Source organism: Gastrolobium bilobum, unplaced genomic scaffold, assembly GCF_033153095.1.
Source record: "Gastrolobium bilobum isolate Gb01-03AN ecotype WA unplaced genomic scaffold, APGP_CSIRO_Gbil_v1 utg22537, whole genome shotgun sequence".
Lineage (NCBI taxonomy): Eukaryota > Viridiplantae > Streptophyta > Magnoliopsida > Fabales > Fabaceae > Gastrolobium > Gastrolobium bilobum.
Window position 1 is genome coordinate 52,374 of NW_026897453.1, and position 24,016 is coordinate 76,389.

The following is a 24,016-nucleotide window of genomic DNA, read 5'->3' on the forward strand; positions in this document are numbered from 1 at the left end:
AGAAACATGACGGATTTGATTTGATTAGAGGTGTAAATTTCCAGGGATTCACAGCAGCATCATGTGCCAGAGCCCAGAGTGGAAATAAATGTCTTTTTTTCCCATTAAGTAATGAATGGATGAATCATGAATTATGATGAATAAGTTCTACTTTAAGGATGGCTAATACTATTGCCATTCTATTCAATAACAAAATATCTTTACAACAAAAGAGGAAGGAGGGGTTTGGGGCTCTACTAATTCTCTGAAGCTGAGTTTGCTCCAGCATTAGAATGTTGGAGACCTGCAAAAGAATTTCTGTTGCTGGCTGTGACATTGAACATGGCATGACCTTGCTTTATCTCTCAATTCTTGGAATGCCCTCATTGTCTCCACATCAAAACCACCAGCAAACTGCCAAACATAACAACTCATTAATGTCCCCCTTAGAATATATAGCTGAATAGGCTTAAATTTTGTACCATTGTTCAAATATGTTATAAAACTATTTACCTGATGTACTCGGAATGCAAATCTAACACCTTGGACAATGAGCTCTTCTTCTTCAGGGCCCCCACCAACTGTCTCAAGCTCAGCAGAGACTCTCTTCATATACTTCATGGCCAATTTTACAGATGCCAGCTTTATCTGTCACCATTTTAACGTTTGCAGATACAATAAATGAAGTGAGCTAACCAACATTTCAGAATTTACCCCATCATTCGTCACTTTGTATGATCGTATATACTTTTTTTGGGCCATTGTATATTCGTATAGAAGCATATGGACCTTTTTATTTTGCTCTATTAAAAGCAGGGGAAAGACTGCCTAGAGTATTCCCTTCCCCAGACACTCACGAAGTGGGTATTTGAACTGGGTCGGCCCTTTTTTTTTATTCACATAATTATTAAAATAAAGAATCTAGTAGCCTTCCAAGTTCCTGGTGTGCAAAGAGAATTTCCTTATCCAAAAAGATGAAGCAGATGAGTAGAGATCCGGAGTTCACATGTGCGCATGCAGATGAGTACAGAGAAACAAAAGACGAAGTCTATCAGCAAAGATACCCATTGTTTTGTCATTTTGCTATCACCCACTTGTCATATACGCTATGTAGTAAACTTTACCATGATAATTGTTTTCAAAATTTCATAGATACATTTTGGTTGGGTGATTGGGTCAAACCAATACAATTGATTTGGTTAGTTAAAGGAACGTTTACATTTACTAACGGGTCAACACCACATCAACAACTTCTAAACAACTCTTGACTATTATTCAATGAATTTGAAGATTATGGGTCATGTCATGTGTGTTATATGAAAATTACCTGGCTCGCATAACCACTATCAAGCATCCAATTTACAGGTATTTGGAAGACTTTGAATCTCTTTGTCGCCGACTCTCTCATTCTTGAGATATTGTAAATCCCATGTTCTAATCTGTCATAAACATTTACGGAAATTAAATAAACAACATTAGTCAATGCTCGGTGGTTCTGTGCACAAGAACATCTAATTTCACAAACAAATACACATACTTTTCTAATAGAGTCTGCATCTTCTTAAGAGCTGGACCACATAGCTGCCGAGGATTATCGCGGAAAGAGGAAGCTTCGGATTCAAGCTTCTTCAGATCACAATACCCAAACGCAGCCTCGCGTAGAGCATCGGCCTTCTGCTCTGGCCAATCGAAGTGTTTCAGCACTGCTCTTTCATCAACCTGAACACAATATAAAAAAGGCAGAAAAATCATTAAAAAAATAAAATAATATATATATATTTCTAATTTCTAAATTTGAATGCAAATAGTAAAGAAAGGTACCAAATAAGAGAGCTCGTCATCAAGCCATTTGACAAAAGGCACAACGTCTTCAATGTCCGTAAATGCTGCACCCTCCACTTCTTTAATCAAGTATCTAATAAAGTCTCCTTGTGTTTCTACATCTGTTTTTATCTGTAAGCAAACAAAGATTATTGACCAGACAAAGCCCAAAAAAAAGGGTTAAAAAAAATATATAAAAAAAATAACCTTGATTGACGCTAACTAGTTGAATTTGATTAAGCTTGATCAGTACTAATCACCTAAAATTAACAACTTTCTTTGACTTGATTAACTAATAGTGACATTGGGTTCCACAAAATGCTATAATTTGGAGCATATTTACGATTTTGGACATTTCGAATACGAATCTGATTAGTGTCTTATCCAGCAAGAAATCCAATTTCAAATTAAAGCAATAAAAGCGACTACACATGTCAGTTGACAGACACTGACAAGTGCCCAATGGCAAAACCGTAATTACACCACGAAACTCACGTTCACGTACACTTACCGCCAACAAATGAGTCGAACGGTTCTCGATCTCGCCGATCATGTCGCGTGCATTCGCCGTCGCCGGAGCCTCCGATGCGGCGCCGGTGCTTGAGTCCCGCCGCGACTGCGAGTCCCTCCGCATCAACGAGTGGTAAAACTCCACCACCTCCGGCACTCTCCTCACCTTCGCCGGAGCCAGCCTACCTCCTTTCGGCGGTGGCGGAGGAGGCGGAGGAGCCGCCTTTGAAGAAGGTTTCCGCGGGGGAGGAGGAGGCGGAGGTGGCGCTATCTTCGTAGACGAAGGAGGAGGAGGCGGTTGCGGAATCGGTTGCTCTGTTTCGCCATTATTGTTTTCACAAGAAGAACCACTCGACGGTGACGGCGGCGAAGAAGAAGACGGTCGCGGTGGCGGGTTGGGAACTCGAGGCCCGCGAGATCTGACGGAAACGGTTAGAACTGAGTCAGTGGAATCGGAGAGTTCCTCCGAGTTAGAGCGCGAGTGACGTGGCCTTTCAGTTTCTGCAACATCTCTTTTCAAATCTGCAACTTCAATGTGCTTCAGGTTAACGGTTCCATGATCCGAAGCCGTTTTCTTCAAGCTTTTGATGAGATTGGACCTCACAGAAACCTCCACAAGCCCCTGGAATCTCTGCAAAGAAGAAAAGTGCTCGTGCTCGTGCTCGTGCACGTGATCGTTACTCTCCAATGACTCTGTTTTGTTGATACCACAATACGACGCAGTTTTCTTCAGCTCTTCTATCTCATTCTCCAACGCCTTCACTCTCACCTCGCTCTCTCTCTTCTCTTCTTCCATTTGGAGCCTCAGTTCCTGCAACTCCTTCTTCAGCCTCTCGTTCTCAGCTTCTGTCTCTTCCATTCTCTTTTTGTTCCGTTCAATCTCGCTTTCCCTCGCGGTGATCTCGTTCTCCAGAACCGGAACAATGGCGATGGACTCCTTGAGCAGCTTGTGCTCCAGCAGCTCTGTCTTCAAGCGAGACTCGCTCTCGCGGAGCTCCTCCACCAGGCGTAGGAGCTCCGTCACGTCCGGCGGCCGGGGCTGGACCTGAGCGGAGGAGCGTGGGAAGTAGACGCCGAAGGAGCGCGAGAATGAGGACTTGTGAGATGATGACTTGGTTGCAGAGGTCGCCGTGGAAGGCGGAGGAGAAGGTTGCTTCTTCTGCTGCGGAGGAGTTTGCGCCGCCGCCGTCGCAGCTGGCGACTTCTGGAACCCCATTGCTACCCTTACCTTTCCGGCAACCATGGTGGTTTTTTTCTTCAGTGTTTCAGGTTTGGTGTCCAGTGATTTTGAATCTCATAAGAGTGTGGAACATTAACAGAAAACGACGTCGTTGCCTGTGAAGGAGGGAGATGAGAAATTGAGGGCACAGCTAACGAGGAACGGTCTTCTCTTCTCGGATTCTTTTTGAACCAAAAGAAAGATAAAATAAAATAATACTCGCGAAAATTATATGTAGGATAACAAAAGAAAAAGTTTGAAAAAAATTACGTTGTCGGAGAGGTTCAGTGTATGTCCTCACGCTGTTGTCGTGCGGTGTTGGGTGTTTAGTCTAGTTTAGGGAAAGTTGTCTAACGGTTCCTTTTATGATATTTGGGAATGCACTTTTTTTAATATGTTAGTTAATATAATCATGTAATGTGAATGATCTTGTCATTTATTATTTTAATATTTTTTCTCTTTTATTTTTCATATGGTCATGTTAATTAATATTAGGTTTCACTCCAATTTTTTTTTTTTTTTTCGTTTTGTTTAATTTTTTTTTTGTCTGACGTTGGTAACGGTTGTGTCTTAAAACGAGTCGCAGAGTACTAGTGTGTGCGTCGTCATATTCTCACGATTTCTCGGGGTCTTTATTTATCGTGGGTGTTAGTTGCGTTTGATCGTTTGTTTGCCGTTGGCGTTGCTAGTCAAAAGGTGTTAAGGTGGGGGATGGGGTGGGTTATCGTTTGAGTGGACAGTAATTTTTATTCAAAAACTAAAAAGATTATTCTTCTACTAGAAACTAGAAAGCACGTTGTTGAACATGTTTTAAAGAAGAATTGGAGAATTGCGGGAAACTAATTTGAGTTGCGAACAAAAGAGAAACTTCTGATATGAAAGAATTGAGCAAAACATTATGCTTTGAGAAGAAAGCAAAGGAACTTGAGCTAAGACCTAAGGAATGTAGTTTTAGGAATGAGGGGGTATACGCTAAAGACAAGGGGTCAATCATAATGACAATTATGCAATTATTATTTAAAGGGTTTTCGTTTTATCCTTTAACATAACACAACAAACTTTTCTACACTCACAACATTTTGTGGGGCCCACACTTTTTAAAACAAAAAAATAAATAAAAAATTAAGGCACGCAAAACGAATCTCTGTAACATTACACAATCACTTTTTCTACAACATAACTCTTATAAAACCCTTATTTAAAATAAACACCCCAAACTTATGGTTCAAAGTGCATGCTGTGAACTCCCAGGGGTAGCTCAACTGGCGAGTTGGAGCACCTAGGGTTTGCATAGCTCATGATTGGATTTTTGGGTAATATAAAATTTTGGAATTTTTTAAGAGTCGGAGAGAAAAAATTCTTCCTCAATAATGAATTAGTCGCATTCTTCTTCCAATAACATAACCCGATGACATGTTGTTCCAATTAAAAAGTAGTCTTTGGAGCCATTCTCCAAAAACAAAATGACTAGAGGAGATTGAATAAAAATATTTCATATTTCTGCTAAAAATAAAAAAGGCATGCTGTGAGATATCCCTGATGAACTCCACGTACTTTAAAAAGATTACCACCAAAATAAAAAAACATTACTTTCGTCTTCTAAAAATTTCGCTTATTTCTACAATCTAAATATGAAATTTTTGAAATATCAGTTTGTTAATGAAATTATTCCCCTGATTAAGTTGGTTCTACTTTTGTTAATAAATTTGTAAGACGTTGAGTTTGCTAACGACACTATCAGGTGGCACATACATTATTAGATCGATGATGTCTGAATACAAAAATTTCTTTATCACTAATTTGAAACATATTCACTATCTTAACTTGAAGATGTTCTCTAGTTCTGCTTATGCTTAAATATTACCAAACCAGCTTACATCAACATAGGTTAGTCCAGTGTAACATGTTGAGTAACTAATCTAAACCCAACACATTTGATTTTATCAAAACATTCGTCATGTTAGTTATGTTAAAGTCGCACTAACATGTGGCCATCTTAGTTTCACGTTAGTAACTTAACAAGCCACATTGACACTTCCGTTAACACAAGTGAACCCAACTTAAACCTAAGGTCTAACTTGTTTGACAACTAATATTTCAACAACTTGGTGTTGGATTTTAAGAGGGAACTAATATGAAATAAATAAATTTTTTGAAAAGACCAAAACAATATTTTACAGAGTTGATATTGAGTTTTAAAAAATTAAGAACTAATGTGAAATACGTAAAAATTTGTACTAAAAAAAAAAAACTAAAATTGGTAAGGGGCCTAGAGGTAACGGGCAATATTTTGCTATTTACAAAGAGAGAAAAGAGAGTTGTCTCCTACTTTATAGTTAATAGTCTCTTTGGTGGAGATTTGCCAATTTCAGCAGCAATTTCTAGTTTGAAAATTTCGTCATGTTTCTATTATAGTGCGCTCGACATAGGTGACAAGCCTCTTAGAGTGTGAAGCTATGGTAATTTTGGTTCTTTTCAACCACCAATATTAGGTGAGGCAGTTGTAAGAATCTGTCATGTGAAGCCATTGCTTTGGAATTACCCTGAGATGTTACATCATTCTCACTGCATGCACATAGCCAATAAGATCAACCCGTGTTTTTTGTTTCTTCTTGTTTTGCCAGCTTTCAATCTCATAGGATCTGATGAAGCACATTTAGCTTAAAGATGCTATATGGTTTGTACTTATTACCAAAGATGAATCAAACTTGCGAAAATAATGTAAGTGGGAAGAATAAAATAAAGAACAAATTAATGTGAAGACAGATAAAAGATCAAGGGTAGAAAAAAGCTAGCATGAAAGGAATGTATCATGGAGGTGGGCTATTAATGAATAAACAGCAAAGTGGTCCTGATCAAGACTATATGAACTTGTGAAGAGATTGAAGCTTCAATTGCTACACATTTGTAGATAGCATGGCCAACGAAGCAAGAGTTTGAAACACATTTACGAATTTCGATAGTCTTTATAAAAATACGAGTGTTAAGCTTAAAGAGTAAAACAGAAATTTCACAAAAAAAAAGACATTTATTTATTTTTTTAGGAATTTACAACTACGGGTTATACACGTTATTTTTTATTTCCTTCTCTTTTGCCGAACACGACACTAATATTTCCTAAGAAAAAAAAAATCAAATCTCATTTATAGTTTGTAATGCCTACATGAATCCTCTCTCTATATATATATATATATATATATATATATATATATTCAGATAGTCACATTGCAATAGTGTCTATTAGGGACTCCAAAGATCTTGAAATAGTTGGCTATTGGCAATGACCGTGATTTGGGGTTAGGGGTTGTTGCCATTTTGGCTAGCAAGGATATGGGGTAGGGGCCATGCCCTCACATGCATGTTAGGAACGGGCAATAGAATTAATTGTAGGAGGTATTAGTCCGTGAAGGTCTTATTCAGCATTCACTTGTCAGATACAATTGCTAACGAGTACAATATGTAATATGTAATATTCTTAATTAAAGTTTTAATTAATAGACAGCTTAACAATTTTAATTTAGCTTTTTATTTGTCCTAAAACCTCAAGTATATATAAGATGGGAACTTGCATCATTGCCCAACAAAAATGGGTCATTTTCCCAAGTAATTGACTCACCAAGAATGTGACTCGAGAGTAATATTCCAAATTCGGGATTTCATTATTTATGCATCATCATTAATAATCATTAATACAAACATTTTCTTTTTTGAATGTTTCACGATCGATGCTGACAGCCACCAATCAAACTTCATCCGATGGAGGTTGCGCTTAATTGCAATATAAGAAAAAGAATTTTTGCTAAATTTTATATAATTAAAATCAAATCATGAAGAAGTTAGGCTTTTGGTGTCAATTTATTCCACTCAAAAGACTACGTGGAATTCTTTAATGATTAATGAGGGGTAGAGTTTCTGTTTTTGTTTTTGACTGGAGTACGTAGATCTTCAGCAATTCATGCAACCGATGGTAAAACTTACAGTTAAAACATCTCAATTAAACAACGTTTATTTCGTATTGCCTTCTCGCAGACTATTGATGCCAATGCCGTTTGAGATCAATAGTCTGCGAGCTATTTAATTATGCTTGGGATCAATACTCTTGTGACAAAGACTGTCATCCAATCTTTGGTAACATATATAAGGACTTGAAAGTCACATGCTGTGAAATTCTTAAACAAATGCAGTCTACGCAAGTAAACTACAAGTCATTAACGTTGACATTTTCATTATTCCATATAAATGAAATTAACTTTAATTCAAATTTTATAAGGAATACAAAATTAACATTGACATGAAATGTCTCATAATTAATGAAAGAGTCTCTCAAGGGCTCCGTGACTCTAAGGCGAGGCCTATGCGCGCGGTTTTCATCATGAGCATGCGGTTTGTAACAGAGCACGCGCTATCAAATCACCCTTCTCCCTTGTAATAGTTAGTGACGAAGGGAACATCTCCCGTGACTACACGGACACGCTCTTCTTCTCTTAGTACTACAGTACTTTTAGCCGGTCCCCATATCTCTATAATCAACCCTTGTACTTTGATTAAGTATTTAATTCATCTGTCTTTTTACTCATATGATGGTTACTTGGTTAATTTTTAATCAAAATGAAACTTGAACGGGACCTACCACGTACGAGATAGAGACCCAATCTCATAAAGTCTCAAAGAACAGGAATGTTGGGTATGGTTCATACTTCGCATGCTGATGAAGATCTTAATTATCGGGGTCAGCAGAAAGGCAACGGGAGTCTGGGGGAGCTGCCCCGGCGAAAGTCCGGGAGGCAGCGCCCCAGGCCCGTAAAGGCTAGGTACTATTGTAGGCCCCTGTTTTATTGTAATTTTCTTAGCAGTTTGGGCTTGGGTCCATGAATAGCTGCTGTTAGGGTTTTATAATCCTATTTATATTTTCCTTATAAATCAAGTGACTTGTAACGAGTGGCGGTGAGGAAAACATAGTGCAGACAAGCTGGACGTAGCCTTAATTAATTGGGTGAACCAGGGTAAATCATCGTGTCAATCTCTCTACTCTTATCTCTTTTTCTGTTTTCTCGATTTTGTGTGATTGTCGATTTTCAACAAGGAATCCATAGAGATTTGGTGACAAAGACAACTAATTCCTTGTAGAATGCGTAGGATCTCGCTTACTTGATTAACAAGCCAAGTATGACTTAACATGAAAGGAACCATCATTGTCTGGAGCAGGCAAATTGGCCACCACTTGAACCCAATAAATGAATGTCAGCACTAGCTTGCCGCCACATCTATTGAAACTAGCTTGACCATAAGGCTTGTCCGCCAAAGAATAGCATGAGAGAGATCACCCTTCTAAACCAATGAACATGAACATCTTCCTATGAAATTCGATATGAAATAAGATGCTCTACACTATAAATACAGAGGCGTTTAGCTCAGGTATGATATCTCTCTTCAAATATTGAACTCACTTGAACGTGAGTGCCTTGCAGGTACTCTCAGTCTCCTCCAAACTGTCTAGATACACAAATTGTTGATCAACCATCTCGCCAAGCATCCGACATCTCGGCAAACATCCTTATCATTTTTCCTTCTCTTTATCAACATCCATCAAATCTTAAGTGTGTGTGATCAGGTCTAATCCAATATTAGTTGGATCGATAAAAACTTAATTACTTATTAGTTATTACTTACACTTAAATTAAATTAGTTATTACTTTAATTTAATTTTTTTAAAAGTAACCTTTTTCCCTTAAAACCAAACCAGATGAGAGTTAAGTGTTAAAAGAAAAAATAAACTTCATTAAAAATATAAGTTGAGAAAGGAAGTAAATATATTTTACCTAAACTTAAAGCATCATATGTAGCTAGAGTCAATGAGTCGTTTCACCAAACTGAATTGTATGTCGCGTTTAACATCAATATATTTATTTATTTTTTAATGACTTTGACTTGTGGAAAAAATAAATTATCAATCTATTTCTAAATATTGGAGGAGAAATTATTTTTTTCCCTGGATGCAGTCGGTTTTTTACTGGAAATAAAGAGTGCAACGAGGGGAAGCAAAAAAGGGCAAAAAGTTTTCCACTTCCACGCTTTTGGCAAAAGCTATTAGTATTCTATAGTACGAAATAATTTTATTTTTAATAAAAATATGTGGAATTTATATTTATTTTTTTTCTCTTTCTTCTCTTCACATGACCTCATATAGATTTCATATATTTTTATGTGTGTTTAGGAAATAAAATTATTTTCTATAATATCAGAAACATAAATTTTCACTTCATGCTTCGTAATTCAAAATTCGCTTAGAAAATTTATTATAGAAAAAGTGAAGTATTTGAGTAGTCCTCTTTCAGTGTTACTTGTTACTTTAGGTTGGAAATCCCTTTCCGTGGCTTTTTTTTTTTTTTTTTGGAATTCCCTTTAACCAATGCTTGCAATTTAATTCAAATAACTGTCTTTAGAGTTCCTAGGTCAGGTTTGGGGGGTTGCTCTTGGGAAAATTCAGTCCAAATTAATACGCCATTTTTTTTGGAGGTTTGTAGGTGAAAGCTTCTTTTTGTTGGGCATTTTACTCAAAAGATGCTGAGCACCTCGCATGGCTGCTTGAGGCGCACTAGTACTCGGTAACTGCTAATAGTTTGTACCTTCTGCCATTCCAACTCTGTCTCAATGATATTGGGTACGCTCAATATTTATATGGGACACCTTTTGGCAATTTTATTATCCATATCAAAAAAATTATTTGTCGAAATTTCCTTATCATTCCTGTTTTTGGGCCAAGCGTGATTGGTTTAGCTAACGGGACTCACGTCCTTCTATCACCAGATTAAATTGTGGTATGAGAGGAAGTTGCTAATGATGATGATGTGGCATGGGTTGTAGATGCATTTCTTAGCCGGTTTCAAAGAAGATTCATTGAGTTGTATATGGAAGTGGACTCTGGTGAACACTCTTTATGTGAGCCTTCATTACCTCCAATTCAATCAATAGGTATTAATTGGCAATTGTGGTTTGATAACAAAGATAGATATGAGTCCTTACAGGAGTTTACGCCACCTCCAATTTTAATTCAAATGACACCAGAGGAAGATGAAGAGAATTCTGCTTGCATGACAGAGAGTAATGACTTGTCTAATACTGATGTGGAAGGTGATTCTGATATTGAATCATGTCCGCATGACGTGCTAACAAATGTCGCGATGTACCCGTAAGTTCCATCACTAGGCATTGTGAGTAGATATTAACATCAAGTAGAAGGTTAGCGTATGAAATGCATCATTTATTGAACCGATTTGCATTATTGGTTTATGCATATAATTAATCCGTGTGAATATGTAGGTTGTAGTAATTAATACTCCATTTGGATTGATAATTGACATTATGCATATATTAATTGGGCTTACCTAAACCGAGAGAGGTTTGGCATTATAGGGGAATCTTAGCGGGAGTTTGGTAGGAGAGAAATTTTTTTTTATCCGGAAAACAATTATTATCGAAATGTGATAGGAAAAATATTTTAGCTGGAATATTACTAAAAGGTGTTTGGTAAGACAATTTTTTCCTGAAATTTTATGATTAAATTACTGAATATGTGTTTGGTTGGTTATAAAATATTAGTGGAAATATGAGATTATTTTACCAAAATAACCCCAACTATACTTTTTTTTTTTTTTTCAAATATTATATTTTTTATTAGTCACTCTTCACTCCTCTCATCTCTACCACTTCCAATTTCAGACTCAGCACCACCCCAACACTAACTAACCTCCAATACAAATTAAAGGTTCAACCTTTTTTCCTTTCACAGCTGCAATCTCCCCTCTTTGATCTCACTCCGAGAAGGAGAGACTAAGTTACATAGAGAGATGTTCAAAAATTCTCCTTTTCAAGTTTATCATTTCATTCAAATCCTCAAGGTATTTGAGCTCGGCCATGAAATTCAAGTTCTGGGTGTTTCTAAATTTTTTATTATAATTTGTGGGTCGTCGACAAAAACAAAAAAACACATTTTTTCTCCGTTATTTATTGAGTTTGGGGACTCTGACTTTGTGTATTGTGAAGATTTTGAATTTACGCCTGAAAGTAGAAGTTCATTTGATTAACCGTTCTGCAGATGTCATTGTTGTTCGATTATACGAAACTGTTTAAAACAAAAAAACAAAAATACAAAAAAAAATTAGGACTTCCACCCTCCACAGATGCTACATGCATGGAGCAAAAAATTCAAGATACCATTAAACCTTGCCATGTGTAGACGGGTAAACCTCCAAGCAGCTAACAATGGAGTAGATCTTCTACCAAAAACATGCCAACAACTACATAGGGAGCCCTTGTTTTCAGACAGATCGTGCCAAGGAGTAAGGTTATTTTCGTCAATATTTTCGCACTTTCTCGGGTACCAAAAAATTCCAATTAATCCATGGAACTATTGACCTCCTCTCCGTGTAGAGTTTTGCACACAAAAAACATTGCCGGGATATATATTGGTTCGGGAAACTTTTTTATTTTTGGATACCAAATATGGGGTTCTAACTTCTCCAAACATGATTTTCCGAAAAGCTAAAATTTTCCGGCTACCAAACAGGCCCTTAGGGTAAATGGAAATTAGAACATGAGTTATATAAAAATTAAGACTGAGTCAAAGCATGATGTGCAATTGATAATAAAACAATATTATATGAAGATATATCAGACAAATGTAGTGGGAAAAAGTGACACAACTAGATTAATCATGAAATGTCGTAGTCATAAAGATAATTATTTGTCGAGGGTGAAGGCACGTACATAAAAGAGAGACATTACTTTATAGTAAAATTAAAGTCAAACAATGACTATTAGTCTCGTAAGATAAGACATTTTTTCTGAAACAAGATTAAATTATTTCCATGAGTATCTCCCATCTCTTTTTTGAGAGAATAAAGAAAAATTAACAATATATAAGCTTAATTTACATCAATAGCACAATCTAATGCCCAAATAAATTATTAAAAAAAATACTCATCATCAAAGCTAGAGGTGACAAAGTGGGTGGCTCGCCCCGCCCTACCCCGTCTCATCTCGTCATCATCCAGCTAAAAAATAAGCCAGCCCACCTCACTCCGCTTTTGAAAGTGGGCTGCAAAACTCAGTCCATCTCGTCCCATTTGGCGAGTTGGTCCGCCGAACCGAGCCTATTTTGCCGGCTCTAATCAAAGCATTAATTTATACAGGACAAAATGTGATTAACAATTTTAGAGCACGTATTTACAATAAATAAATTACGCTCTCGCATTTCATTAAGAAAAAAAGATTATTATACTACCACCCTTACTTCTCCGTTAAGAGAAAATTCCATAATATCCTTTTTAAAAAAAATAATAACTGTACAAGAAACGTTACTAATAAAACATTAATCACTTGGAAACTTAATAGAAATATTAGCCAATTGACAGAAAAATAAGTAATTAGAAACATGATTTTTATACTGATTCGGCTCCAATGAGGAACTCATGTCATTTCCCAGCTAAACTCAGAGTATTTTAATTTGTTTCTCCAAGCTGCTTACAACACAAAACTCACTTGTACATAGCAACCAGCTATTAACAACAGCTACACAAGATTTTACTGAAAATAGAGATTGGTTTTTTACCCTCTATTAAGTTTTTTTTTTCCTCACAAATAAGCTCAAGAATTCTCAAAATGCAATTCAAGCTTTTAATTGGTAGCACAGAATTGTCAGAATATATTTTGAAACCTTGAATTTTGGAGAAGACTTTTGGTGCTCCTGGAGCATCAATCTTTCAGTGATCCAAACCAATGAAAATGTGACAATTACTCAAGAGAGAAAAGAGTAAAAAAAATATTTATACAAGTGTCATTCATTGAATAGAAGGATAATGTGAGAGCAAGAGCACTAAAAAAATTTAGATCTTTATTTGACAAGGTATATGGCAGCTTTTCTTTGAATTCTGTATATATTCTTGTTGTCATTCCCTTTTCATCAATATAATCAAGGATCTCTAAATGATCTGCATAAATAGAAACTTGGCCAAGAATAGGATCAAGCATTAAAATCAAAGTCATGTTACTATGTGGTTGTTATCATCATAAACTATGGTATGTGTTCGGTCTTAGAAAGACCGTATTGCTATATCGTATGGTATGCGCTCAGAGATACTGTATAAACTGATGTATACTTGGCTTATAGTCGATGTCCCAATCACTGTGCACAAGCAATAGGCTTATAGCCAAGACGTAAGTGTGTGCACAGTGTTGGCAGTATTAGTAAATAGGTTGAAAGTGTATACCTGGGGTCTTTAACCTCTTATTTATAAGGGTTACCTCTTGGGCTTGTGTAAATCTCTCAGTTGTAGTAGGATTTAACTTCCTTTCTGTTGGGATAGAGACTCTATATTTAGCTGCCTTACTGTTTTATATTATTAGGATAATTGAAGAATTATTCTTTAAGGAATCCTTAGGTAGGTGGTTAAGATATAGAAATATTTCATAACAATATGGAACCTTGAGCTAACAATATGGTCGTCCTTTGAGCAATAGGCTCTACAATCTGTCAGAAAAGAACAAGATTGATTTGTGTTGATGTCTGTTACTCCCAAACATTCAGTGCTGGTACACTGCTTCAGTTGCTTATATGGTTATTTTTTGTGCAACTTAATTCCCTGTAACGGGTTTGTTACTTATCAATGTCTATGTTACTATAGCCTCAGCTGCATATATGGATATTGTTGGTGACTGATCTTAACCATACACCTAAGTTATAGGCTGTAAAAAAATCCAAAAAAGGAATATAAGCAAAGACATGAAGTAGATAGGGTAAATCATACGGTGGTAAGTCATTTTCACTACGCATAGGGGGTAATTTATGTGCTGACAAGATAGCAACTTAGGTCACAATCAGGAGCGCATCTTCTCTACTATACTACATATGCACCAAAGATCGGGTGCGACGGTGTATTTATATTATGTACTATCGGTAATATATAATATAAAATATAAAACTTATTTTTTTCTCTTCAATATAATAGCAGCTGACGTGACGTGCTTCTATAGATCTGGTGTACCTACTTCCATAGTATATTAGATTTTTCGCACAATCAGATCCTTTTGGTTTGGCACTCCCCTCTTTGATAGTTTACTGTCTGTTTCATTGTATTTTAGATTTTTTTGGTTTTTAAAATTATTTTGTAAAACAATTAATAAAATAGGTGCTTTTTATATTTTTTTTGTTTTGAAAGTTAAAGGTAAAAACCTAAAACAAAAACAACTCAGATATATTATTTAAATTTGATTCTAAAAATAAAATAGTTACAATTTTTAATTTTTTTTTTTTTACAAAACAGGTCTTATTATTAAACAGATTTTTTTATTTTTTTATTCTGAAAATTAAAAAATTATCCTTGCCCCCTTTTATGTGTTACAGTTAGCCAAAAAGAAAAAACTCATTTCTAAAATGTTAAATAAGATAACACTTTTAATTTTATATAAATAATTTGTAAATATTCAAATTGAATAAAATTTACTTATTTTTTGAAGTTACAGAATAATCGGACCTTATGCGAATTGGAAGTGGTCAAATTTAGTTAAAATTGTAGTAAAAACTTTGCAACATTAAACTAAGAAAATTCCTGTCACAAAGAACCATTTGAGTTTCATTAATGTATACAACGTTCGAATATTGTTTTTGCTTTTATTTACAACAAAAAATATAGGGACATGACCTGGTTCCGAATTCCAGGCATCATCACGGTTGCCATGGTTGATTCTTACCATTCCTGACGATACGCATCTACATGTTGTTATGTAATATATGGTCATATAACTTTGATACCAAAAGAATGAAAAGGTGATAAAAAGAAAAGAAAAGAAAAACTAATGATCTTTACCTTATTTGATGTTAACAAAGAAAAAAAGAAAGAATAACTAGTCAAATAAAAAAGTATAATAAAAAATGCAAAATTACTTTTATTTTTCATGCATCTCTTTCTATCCATCCAATAAGAGAGGATATCCAGAGTACAATTTTTAATGAATCACCCTGAAAATTATTCCACTCTTCTCTTTTCCTTTCCTTCATAAATGTAATCAACTTCTTTCTGCAGCAATCAATCATTGCACAATTTTGAGACAACCAATCCATACCCAAAATCAAATTAACAGAGGCCACAGTTTGGGCTTACTAATGCCTCTGCAGTGTTCATGGATTATATGAATCGCATTTTTAAATCGTATTTGGACCAGTTCGTGATAATATTCATAGATGATATCCTGATATATTTCAAAAGTAAAGAGGAGCATACGAAGCATCTGAGGACCGTGTTTTAGGTGTTGAAAGATAAAAAGTTATATGCCAAGCCATCTAAGTGTGAATTTTAGCTATCTGAGATGCAATTTCTGAATCATGTTATTTCTGCTAGTAATGTTGCAGTGGATCAAAGTAAGATTGAAGCGGTAAATGACTGAGAACGACCTAATGTAATACCAGACAAGGGAAAGTCAACATCATAAGAGTATAATCCTTACTTTCCATGATAATCATTTCTATTGAAGGCTAAGCTGACTCAATTGTTAGAAGAAAATAGAAACAAGGGAAACAGTGGAAAAACCATAGCTGTTCAAAGTTTGGCATTTCCTTCAAGAAATTGCATGTATCAAGTAAATAAATAATTATACGAAGACAGGTGATGTAGTGATGTTCAAAACAATCTCGACAAACAGGCTAAAATGTAGTTACAATGACGGGCACAAGGGACGAGCAGCATCATCACCAACCCTGCAAAGTCATATAATTTAAAATAACTATTACCTATACTAAATTTACAATTACAACTACTTTCGAAAAATTAGAATGGTAAATGAAACAATTTTTTGAATTTGAGGGCTATGGTATAATACAACTTCAGGACTTCAAAACTAATACCCCCATCCCCAACCCAACAAAGAAAAAGAATAACTACTATCGCCCCTGTATGCCAAAAATCTTTGTTTAATAAGGTCTAAATTTCCTGGCAGCTCTCAACTGCTGCAGCCGTTTTTTATCCTCCTCAAATTTGCTTTGCAGTGTCATTATCTCTGCGATCAAAGCATTAACGGCTTATCTCAGTTTCACCACTAACAAAAATAATATAAAAAATTTAATGAAAATCGATACAGAAAATAACCAAGTCATTTACGATAGCATCTGGAGTTAAGAAATAAAATGGGGTATAAAGCATGAGATTTTTATAAAAATCATAAAAGTCCTTGAGTGATTCCAAACAACAGCAACAAGACACTCATTTCATGAACATCCAGCATCCAGAAACATTTTTTGCTGTGTTTTCATGCATAAAATCTTAATTTACGGACAGAATGGGTTTTAATTATTAAGCACAACAGAAGTTAGGGAGAGTCAAAAAGATAATCATGCATAAGAATAGAAAGGGAAAAGCATTATGGTTTTCCATTATATGAATTGAAGAATTCATAAGGAAAAAAAAAACAACAACTTATAAGATCTTTCCAATGCCCGTTAAAGCCCCCTAAAATAACATATTTATGCTTTTTGGTCTATATTTAATTATTGACTATTCATTTTAAGTTTCAACACAAACGAAACGATTTGTAGGATATGAAAAATGGCTAAACATTACGAAATACAGGTTATACCGTTTCTCTGAGCTTCTCTTTTTTGAAAGCGGTAGAAATCTAGACCAACTTCTTTATGCTTCTTTTTGGCCATTTTATTCTCCACAGCAGCTTGAGCAACCGAGCCCACAGCAATTCCACTTTCAGAGTCGGTAGTTTTCTTCCTACCCTTGTGGTGTACAATAACAGTCCATCCCCCTTCTGCAGCAAGGGTTTCTTTTTCTTTCCTTTCCTGCATTGACCACAAGCATTACATGAAAACCAAAATAAGGACACAACAAACCTGGGATCATTCATATCTTAATTTTGAATATGGAAGTATAAACATTTAAGGATCTCAAAAAGAGGCTAATTTGACATAATGGGACAGCAGTAGCAACAAACAACTCAATTCAGTCAGATCACCACGAGTGGAATTCAAATCAAACAACAACCAAAGCCTTTTCTCATTAGGTGGGGTCAGCTACATGGATCAAACAATGTCATTGTGTGTTATCATGAACCAAATCCTCCAAAATTCCATATAGATCTAAGTATTTTTTAATAGCCCGGAGTTTCACTTGGTCTCTGTTGGGTTATGACAAGTGGGTCCAAGTCCAGCAATGCAAAGGAGTCCATAATAGTTAGTTAGAGGAGAGAAATGCTGTTATATAGGGTGATCTGAGGGTGAGGTTTAGGCATGTATGAATTCAATATTGGCTTATGGGGAAATTGGGAATCTCTGGGAGTTGAGATTTCTGGGTTTATTTTCTGCATTTTATCTTGTAAGGAGCTTGGCTCCATTTATGTTTTCTGCAATTTCAGATTTATAAAAGTAGGTTCCATCAATTTCTGGAAATTGTTATTATTATTATTATGTTTCAAACAGAAGAAATGAAATTCCAAAATTCTATTTCTTAATAATAAGAAATGAATCAAAATTATATTCTTGAGTTTGGACTACAGCAACAGACTTTGGTCAACAGAAAGAGGAGTCCAGTATTATCGGTCACTAGCATCACTCAGAGTGCTTTCATGGAAAGATAGCCAGTAGGCTTGCTGCATTCATGGTATCCATTCAACTGTGAATAACTCTCTTTCTTTCTTTCTTTCCTAATGAGTCATATTGGGCACACGACAAGTACACATGATATATACAGAAAGTCACACTGTTTATGCTGCGAAGGCCAAAAGAAAGCATCCTTATCCAGATTACACTGAAAACACAATACATAAGAGACGGGAAAACAAAAAGATTATCCAAATTGTAAACAAGACAACAAAATGAAGAAGAACTTCTAATCTTTTGTGTGTCTTTGGATTTTTTAGCTGTCAGAGATACATCGATTCCTCTCCAGCCACATACTCCACAGAATACAAACTGGAATGATTCTCCATATCCTAACACCCTACCTATCACTAGGTACCATTATTCAGAAAACAAAATCTCTGTCAAATGCAGACAGCACCAAGTGCACACCACATGGAGACAATACTAAACCCCGAAAAATTATAACTTGGACTCATATGTTATAGCCTTCCTTTGGGAATGAAAAGGACTTTTACTAGTTATTTTTTAAAGCCATGGAATTGGTAGGTATGGGAAACAAACTCTGTTACTCTAATTAAATAAGATATTAACCAACATTGGTTTCAACATATAACCAAAATTCATGCCATGATACTTATCCCCACAAAAAAAGGGTCCATTGACACTTCCATTTTGCAAGAAATCTGCAGAAAGTAGTCAAATTATGAAACACTGGCTTAAGATGACAACATGAGAATCCAATCATTCTGTTTTTATCTTAAGGATGATTGTTAAAATATTTACCTCTTCCAGTTTTGCCTCATGAGCAGTTACAAAGTTGTCAATTTGATGTTGCAATACCTCCAATCCTGGTCTATTTTGATGGTATTCCATGATCCATTCTGTAGTTTGACTAGTCCCCAGTCAGAAATTATACCAGGCAGGACAGTTAATATACAATAGCATACAATATGCACAGAATACAAAGGTGCTTCACAATTTAACTTCTGTCAACAGATTGAAAGAATGAAGTTAAGAGATCCGTTCACATTAAGGAGGTAGGGGCGGATGTTGGCAAATGATGACAGGGATCTACAGAGGAAAAATGGCAATTACTTATGCAAAATGTGCCAAAGTAAATGGCTTCACAATACAATAATTATGTAGCAAAATTCAATATTGCACAATATACGCCCTTCATCCTATATGTATAACGTAAATAAAGGTTTTAGATACTTAAATATGCAGAGTTTTTAAGCAAACGAAAAATAATGCCCTGAAATGAACAGTTCTTACTTTTCATTCCTTTCGAGCAGTCATCGTCTCCGGAGGAAATAATATAAATTTCATCCAGATGACGCTCTTCTCCCTTTTCTGGTGAATTATGAACCTCCTTTACAAAATTTCCTTCCTTTCTCCTTTTTTTCTTAGCTTTCTTTGACCTACCTACATCATAAGGATAAATTCCGTGAGGAAAATGAACGTGTAACTTCAGGCGTGACATTTCATAATGCAACAATGAAATCAACCAGACTAGGTTTTTTATTACAGGGTTTGAGAGATGCTCCAATATCAGAATCTCTATGCTCTCCGGAGTCTTTGATGAGTTTGATCTCCTCAGCTTTAGAATGACAATTTCCCACTACTCCATCCATGCCATTGGGGAAAAAAGTAAGATCAACATGAACGGTTTGGACATATTTTTATTTAAATTTTATAAAAGATGTGTATTCTAGATGCCAGAATAGGGAGAAACAAAGACAGAAAAAATAATATTAATACAAATAAAGCATAAAAAAGAAATGCCTAGTTCTCCATTCATTGACAGCAAAATATCTTATTCACAGTGTAGCACAAGCCGACACAACACAACCATCAACTCACCACTTTGCTCTTCCAAATCAAGTTCTTCACTCTTTGGTCTTTGTCTTCCAACTAGATTTCTGTCCTTATTCTTTCTTTTTCTGTTGATAGAATGCTTCTCCTTTTCTGCCTTTCTAACATGCACTCCATGGTCCACTGAAACAACCAGTTTATTTCAGGGACAGCTAAACAAAGCGTGAGGAGTATGGAAACATAACATATTTACCTTCAATGTTCATTGTCACATGTGCCTCAACATCACCATTTTTCACCATGTTCCTTTTCTCCTTCTTTTCCCCAGAATGTATGTCTCCTTTTCCCTTCTTTACTTTCATCATAACGAAAATTCAACCTGGATCAACACAGACAAAAATAAAAACAAAAAATAATAATATAATAATAATAATAATTGGGAAAGGATCCATTTACAAAGAAATTTATTAATTTTTGCAAATTACACTATATACTCTCAGAAATACACATAATATAACCTAACGTACTTTCGACCATACATAATCTAATTTGTAAGAGTTTGTAAATAAAAAATTTATAAATATAACTATGTCATAATAATTTATAGGGCCAGGATAATCAATCTTACACCTCACTAATAGCTATTGATTCTCTAGCATCTAACCCCTTATGTAACTAATAAATTAAATTCTTTATATGCAAGTGGGTTTAACAAATAAGAGATACAGTCAAAGGTGTAAAATGATAATTCCCGTTTTGGTGAAAAGAGAAGAACTTTAAAAAAATTGAAGAGACCAGGTGAATAGAGCGAAATAGAAAACTGAGAAAAACCACCTTGAAAGGGGAAAAGTGTGAAGTGTTAAGAAAGGAAGGTGCAAACCCTAACATTATCATTGTTTAAACGCATGTTGAAAAAGAGAAATATTACTATCTTTTGCTCATATTCTATATTTCATCTTCTTTCACTCCAATTTTCGTATTTTATCTAATTTTTTATTTTTATTTTTATTTTTAATAGTAGGACTCACCTATGTTCTCTCTACAATATAAGATTACTATCTTACGTGAAACAAGATTAATAAAACACGTTAAGAAAGTGTTAAGAAAGAAAGGCTAACAACACGGAGGAAGAAGACATACACGTCGAGCGACAAAGGAAATCAAAAGGACTAAACCCACTCCAAAGTTTAAACGCATCGTTGTGCACTTCAGTAGGGTTTAGGAAATTATTAAGTTGACTCTTTCTGATTCTATATCCCTAATTCCTAACAATTAGGTATCTAAGTCTAACACATGACACCGTTTTATGTCACTCTTGTTAATTACTGTTTGTGTTTGCTACTATTTCAGTGATTATGACAACGTTTGAAATTAATTGTAATGGAAAAATTAAAATTATGAATAATTCTATTATAAATATAAAATTAACCACTAAGCTCAAATTCAAATATCTCGTGATCGTTCCCTGTATCTAAATTATATACACGAGAGGTTATATTTATAATTTCTTTTTGTTTATAATTTTTTGTAACCAAATCTTAATTGTTAATTTTTATCAATTTAACGATTATAATTTATGGGGTCATATATATTAATTAGTAAATATGTATTTTATAATTTTTTGATAAAAATAAAATAAATAAAAAATGGATTATAGGTATTTATATTTTTTAGAATATACCTTTTTTGAATTAATGTTAAGAACAATAATTTAATTTTACGAAAAAAGTCATTAAATTATTTGGCTTTAAAACATTTTTGTTATAATATATATAAGTATTTATTAATTAATAATTTTATTTTTATAAAATATTGAAGAATGTTAAGCTAATAATTAATAATAAAAAATGAAGTGTAATTTTTAGTTAAATTTAAATTTTAGTGTGATTTTAACATATAATGTGATTTTAACATATAATTCCTATGTTTAAGTACATTTGTTTATAAAGTATTTGAAATAATTTATTTTAACGTTATTTAAACTTTAAAAGTATTTTAGATAATTATTTAGTAAATATTGAAAAAAAATATTTGTCTTTTTAAAATACTATCATTTTAGTTAAAATTATTATTATTTATTTAATATTTAAATTAAAAAAAAACTCTTGCTTTCTTCCGCTACGATCTCATTGTAGAATTGATTAAAATAATTTTATTTTATTTTATTTAAAAAACAAAACACTAATCCCTTAGATAATTATTTTTCCAACCGGAACAATTTATTAGGGGTTGCGCCCATAAAAATTAGAGATAAATCGAAAAGATAGGGTTATTTTAGTCATTGTTGAAGATTGAAATTATTTTGTAATACTGTTACTATTAGATAGGAACAAATTATTTAGATTAGTAGAAGTTGTTACTAGGTTGTTGTATATCTTGTATAAGTTGTTATTAATTCTTGTATAAATACACCTCATTAAGAGAGGTAAAGTATGAATGAATGAAATACAAGTTCCCTGAATTTCATTTTTAACATGGTATCATTGTGTTAAGATCCAGGACCCAGATAGCCCCACCTTGCTTCTGCCTCCTTTACTTTATTTTTTTCCTCGTACCTGACCCGTGTTTTTTTCCTAAACCCATATTTTCTTTTTCGGTTTTTTGCCTTTGACCTTACCCGACCCGCAATTCTTTGCCCCTTTCTTCTGGAAAATTCCAAATCCCTAACCTCTCAACAATGGAAGACGACGAAAACTCTACCCCTCCTCCAGTCACAAACCCTTCCCCTCCACCACAATCCAACATCATTATTTAGCAGGACAACTCCTCTTTTCCCGTCACCGTCATCCTGGATGAATCAAACTACCCACTTTGGTCTCAGCTCATGGACATGCGTATTGGTGCCCGAAATAAGACTGGGTATCTTACTGGTGATACGGCGAAGTCGCCGACGAACGATCCAACCTATGATGTTTGGGTCACTGAAAACAAAAGGGTCAAGAGTTGGCTCATCGAATCCATGAACCCCTCTCTTATGCAGCGTTTCATTCGCTTGGAGTCAGCTCACGAAATCTGGACTGCAGCTCAACGAATGTTCTATGATGGATCGGATGAAACTTGTCTATTTGAACTCCATCAACGATCTTTCTCCACAAAACAGACCGGACGTCCTCTCTCCGTCTATTATAATGAGCTCTTCTCCATCTTTCAAGAAATCGATCACCGTATGATCTCCTCTGCGGCCACCGTCGATGCTGTAGTTCAGACGCACTCTTCCATGGATCGGCTGCGTGTCTATATTTTTTTGAGTGGCTTGGACTCAGACTTCGACCAGGTCCGAGGTGAAATTCTTCGTAAAGATCCCAAATTGGATCTTGAGAGCACATATGCACTGGTCCGTCGTGCACATCAGCAACGTGTCACGATGGGTCGCCCTGCCTCTACAACGGAGTCCTCTGTTTTCTTATCTCATGTTCCTCGTGCTCCCTCTGCACACCCGACTCAAAAACCTCGGAAGGATACATCCTCTGCCAAGATGCTTCTCTGCTCTCACTGTGGCGATTCTGGCCATTCTAAGAACCGTTGCTATGAGATCATCGGATACCCAGAGTGGTGGGACTTTACAAAACGACCACGACGGAAGGTCATCTCCAAAGCTCTGCAGTCCTCTTCTGATCATGATTCATCTTCTATTCCTCAAGCCAATGCGGTGTACGAAGGTATTTTAGGTAACATTCCTGCACTCTCCTCTAACTATAGGAATTTATCTTGGATAATTGATTCTGGCGCGTCAGACCATATGATTCGTGATGCCTCTCTGTTAACACATTATTCTTCTTGTAATAAATCTACCATAACTACTGCTAATGGTGGATCTGCTTATATTACTGGTCAGGGTACTTTAACTTTATCTAAGAATATTACTCTAAATTCTGTTCTGGTGGTTCCCTCTCTCGAATTCAATCTGCTGTCTGTGAGTAAACTTGTGTCTGAGCTTAATTGCAAAGTTATTTTTTGCCCAACTTTTTGTGTATTTCAGGACGTCCAAACACAAGTGATTCTTGGCTCTGGTGTTAAGCGTAACAACCTTTATTTTT

The 24,016-nt window shown here is 35.2% G+C and overlaps 2 protein-coding genes across 4 annotated transcripts; both read right to left on the minus strand.

Moving 5' to 3' along the window:
- Positions 1-233: 233 nt before the first annotated feature.
- Positions 234-3,553, minus strand: LOC133307059 (protein INCREASED PETAL GROWTH ANISOTROPY 1). Of its 2 annotated transcripts, XM_061507479.1 has the most exons (7): positions 3,030-3,553; positions 2,312-2,990; positions 1,801-1,932; positions 1,517-1,698; positions 1,307-1,418; positions 493-627; positions 234-393 (listed from the first exon to the last, which is right to left on the minus strand). In XM_061507479.1, the coding sequence occupies exons 1-7, from the start codon at positions 3,551-3,553 to the stop codon at positions 268-270; spliced, it is 1,890 nt and encodes a 629-aa protein (XP_061363463.1). In that variant the 3' UTR covers positions 234-267. The 2 variants fall into 2 exon arrangements, with proteins under 2 accessions (XP_061363463.1, XP_061363462.1); XM_061507478.1 differs by having other exon boundaries at positions 2,312-3,553.
- Positions 3,554-16,242: 12,689 nt separating this feature from the next.
- On the minus strand, positions 16,243-21,192 carry LOC133307060 (uncharacterized). Of its 2 annotated transcripts, none has more exons than XM_061507481.1 (8): positions 21,120-21,192; positions 20,233-20,358; positions 20,028-20,162; positions 19,693-19,785; positions 19,440-19,589; positions 18,948-19,045; positions 17,156-17,366; positions 16,243-16,579 (listed from the first exon to the last, which is right to left on the minus strand). In XM_061507481.1, the coding sequence occupies exons 2-8, from the start codon at positions 20,342-20,344 to the stop codon at positions 16,494-16,496; spliced, it is 885 nt and encodes a 294-aa protein (XP_061363465.1). In that variant the 5' UTR covers positions 20,345-20,358; positions 21,120-21,192; the 3' UTR covers positions 16,243-16,493. The 2 variants fall into 2 exon arrangements, with proteins under 2 accessions (XP_061363465.1, XP_061363464.1); XM_061507480.1 differs by lacking the exon at positions 21,120-21,192 and adding an exon at positions 20,814-20,872.
- Positions 21,193-24,016: the final 2,824 nt, after the last annotated feature.

Excerpts from the sequence above, each read along its gene's own strand:
- LOC133307059 (XM_061507478.1), bottom strand. The coding sequence starts at position 3,553 with ATGGTTGCCGGAAAGGTAAGGGTAGCAATGGGGTTCCAGAAGTCGCCA. Across the intron at positions 1,933-2,311 it reads GTTCGACTCATTTGTTGGCG|ATAAAAACAGATGTAGAAAC; the intron begins GTAAGTGTACGT and ends GTTTGCTTACAG. Across the intron at positions 628-1,306 it reads ATAGTGGTTATGCGAGCCAG|ATAAAGCTGGCATCTGTAAA; the intron begins GTAATTTTCATA and ends AAATGGTGACAG.
- LOC133307060 (XM_061507481.1), bottom strand. The coding sequence starts at position 20,344 with ATGATGAAAGTAAAGAAGGGAAAAGGAGACATACATTCTGGGGAAAAG. Across the intron at positions 20,163-20,232 it reads TGTGACAATGAACATTGAAG|TGGACCATGGAGTGCATGTT; the intron begins GTAAATATGTTA and ends TGGTTGTTTCAG. Across the intron at positions 19,590-19,692 it reads TGGAGCATCTCTCAAACCCT|GTAGGTCAAAGAAAGCTAAG; the intron begins GTAATAAAAAAC and ends CTTATGATGTAG.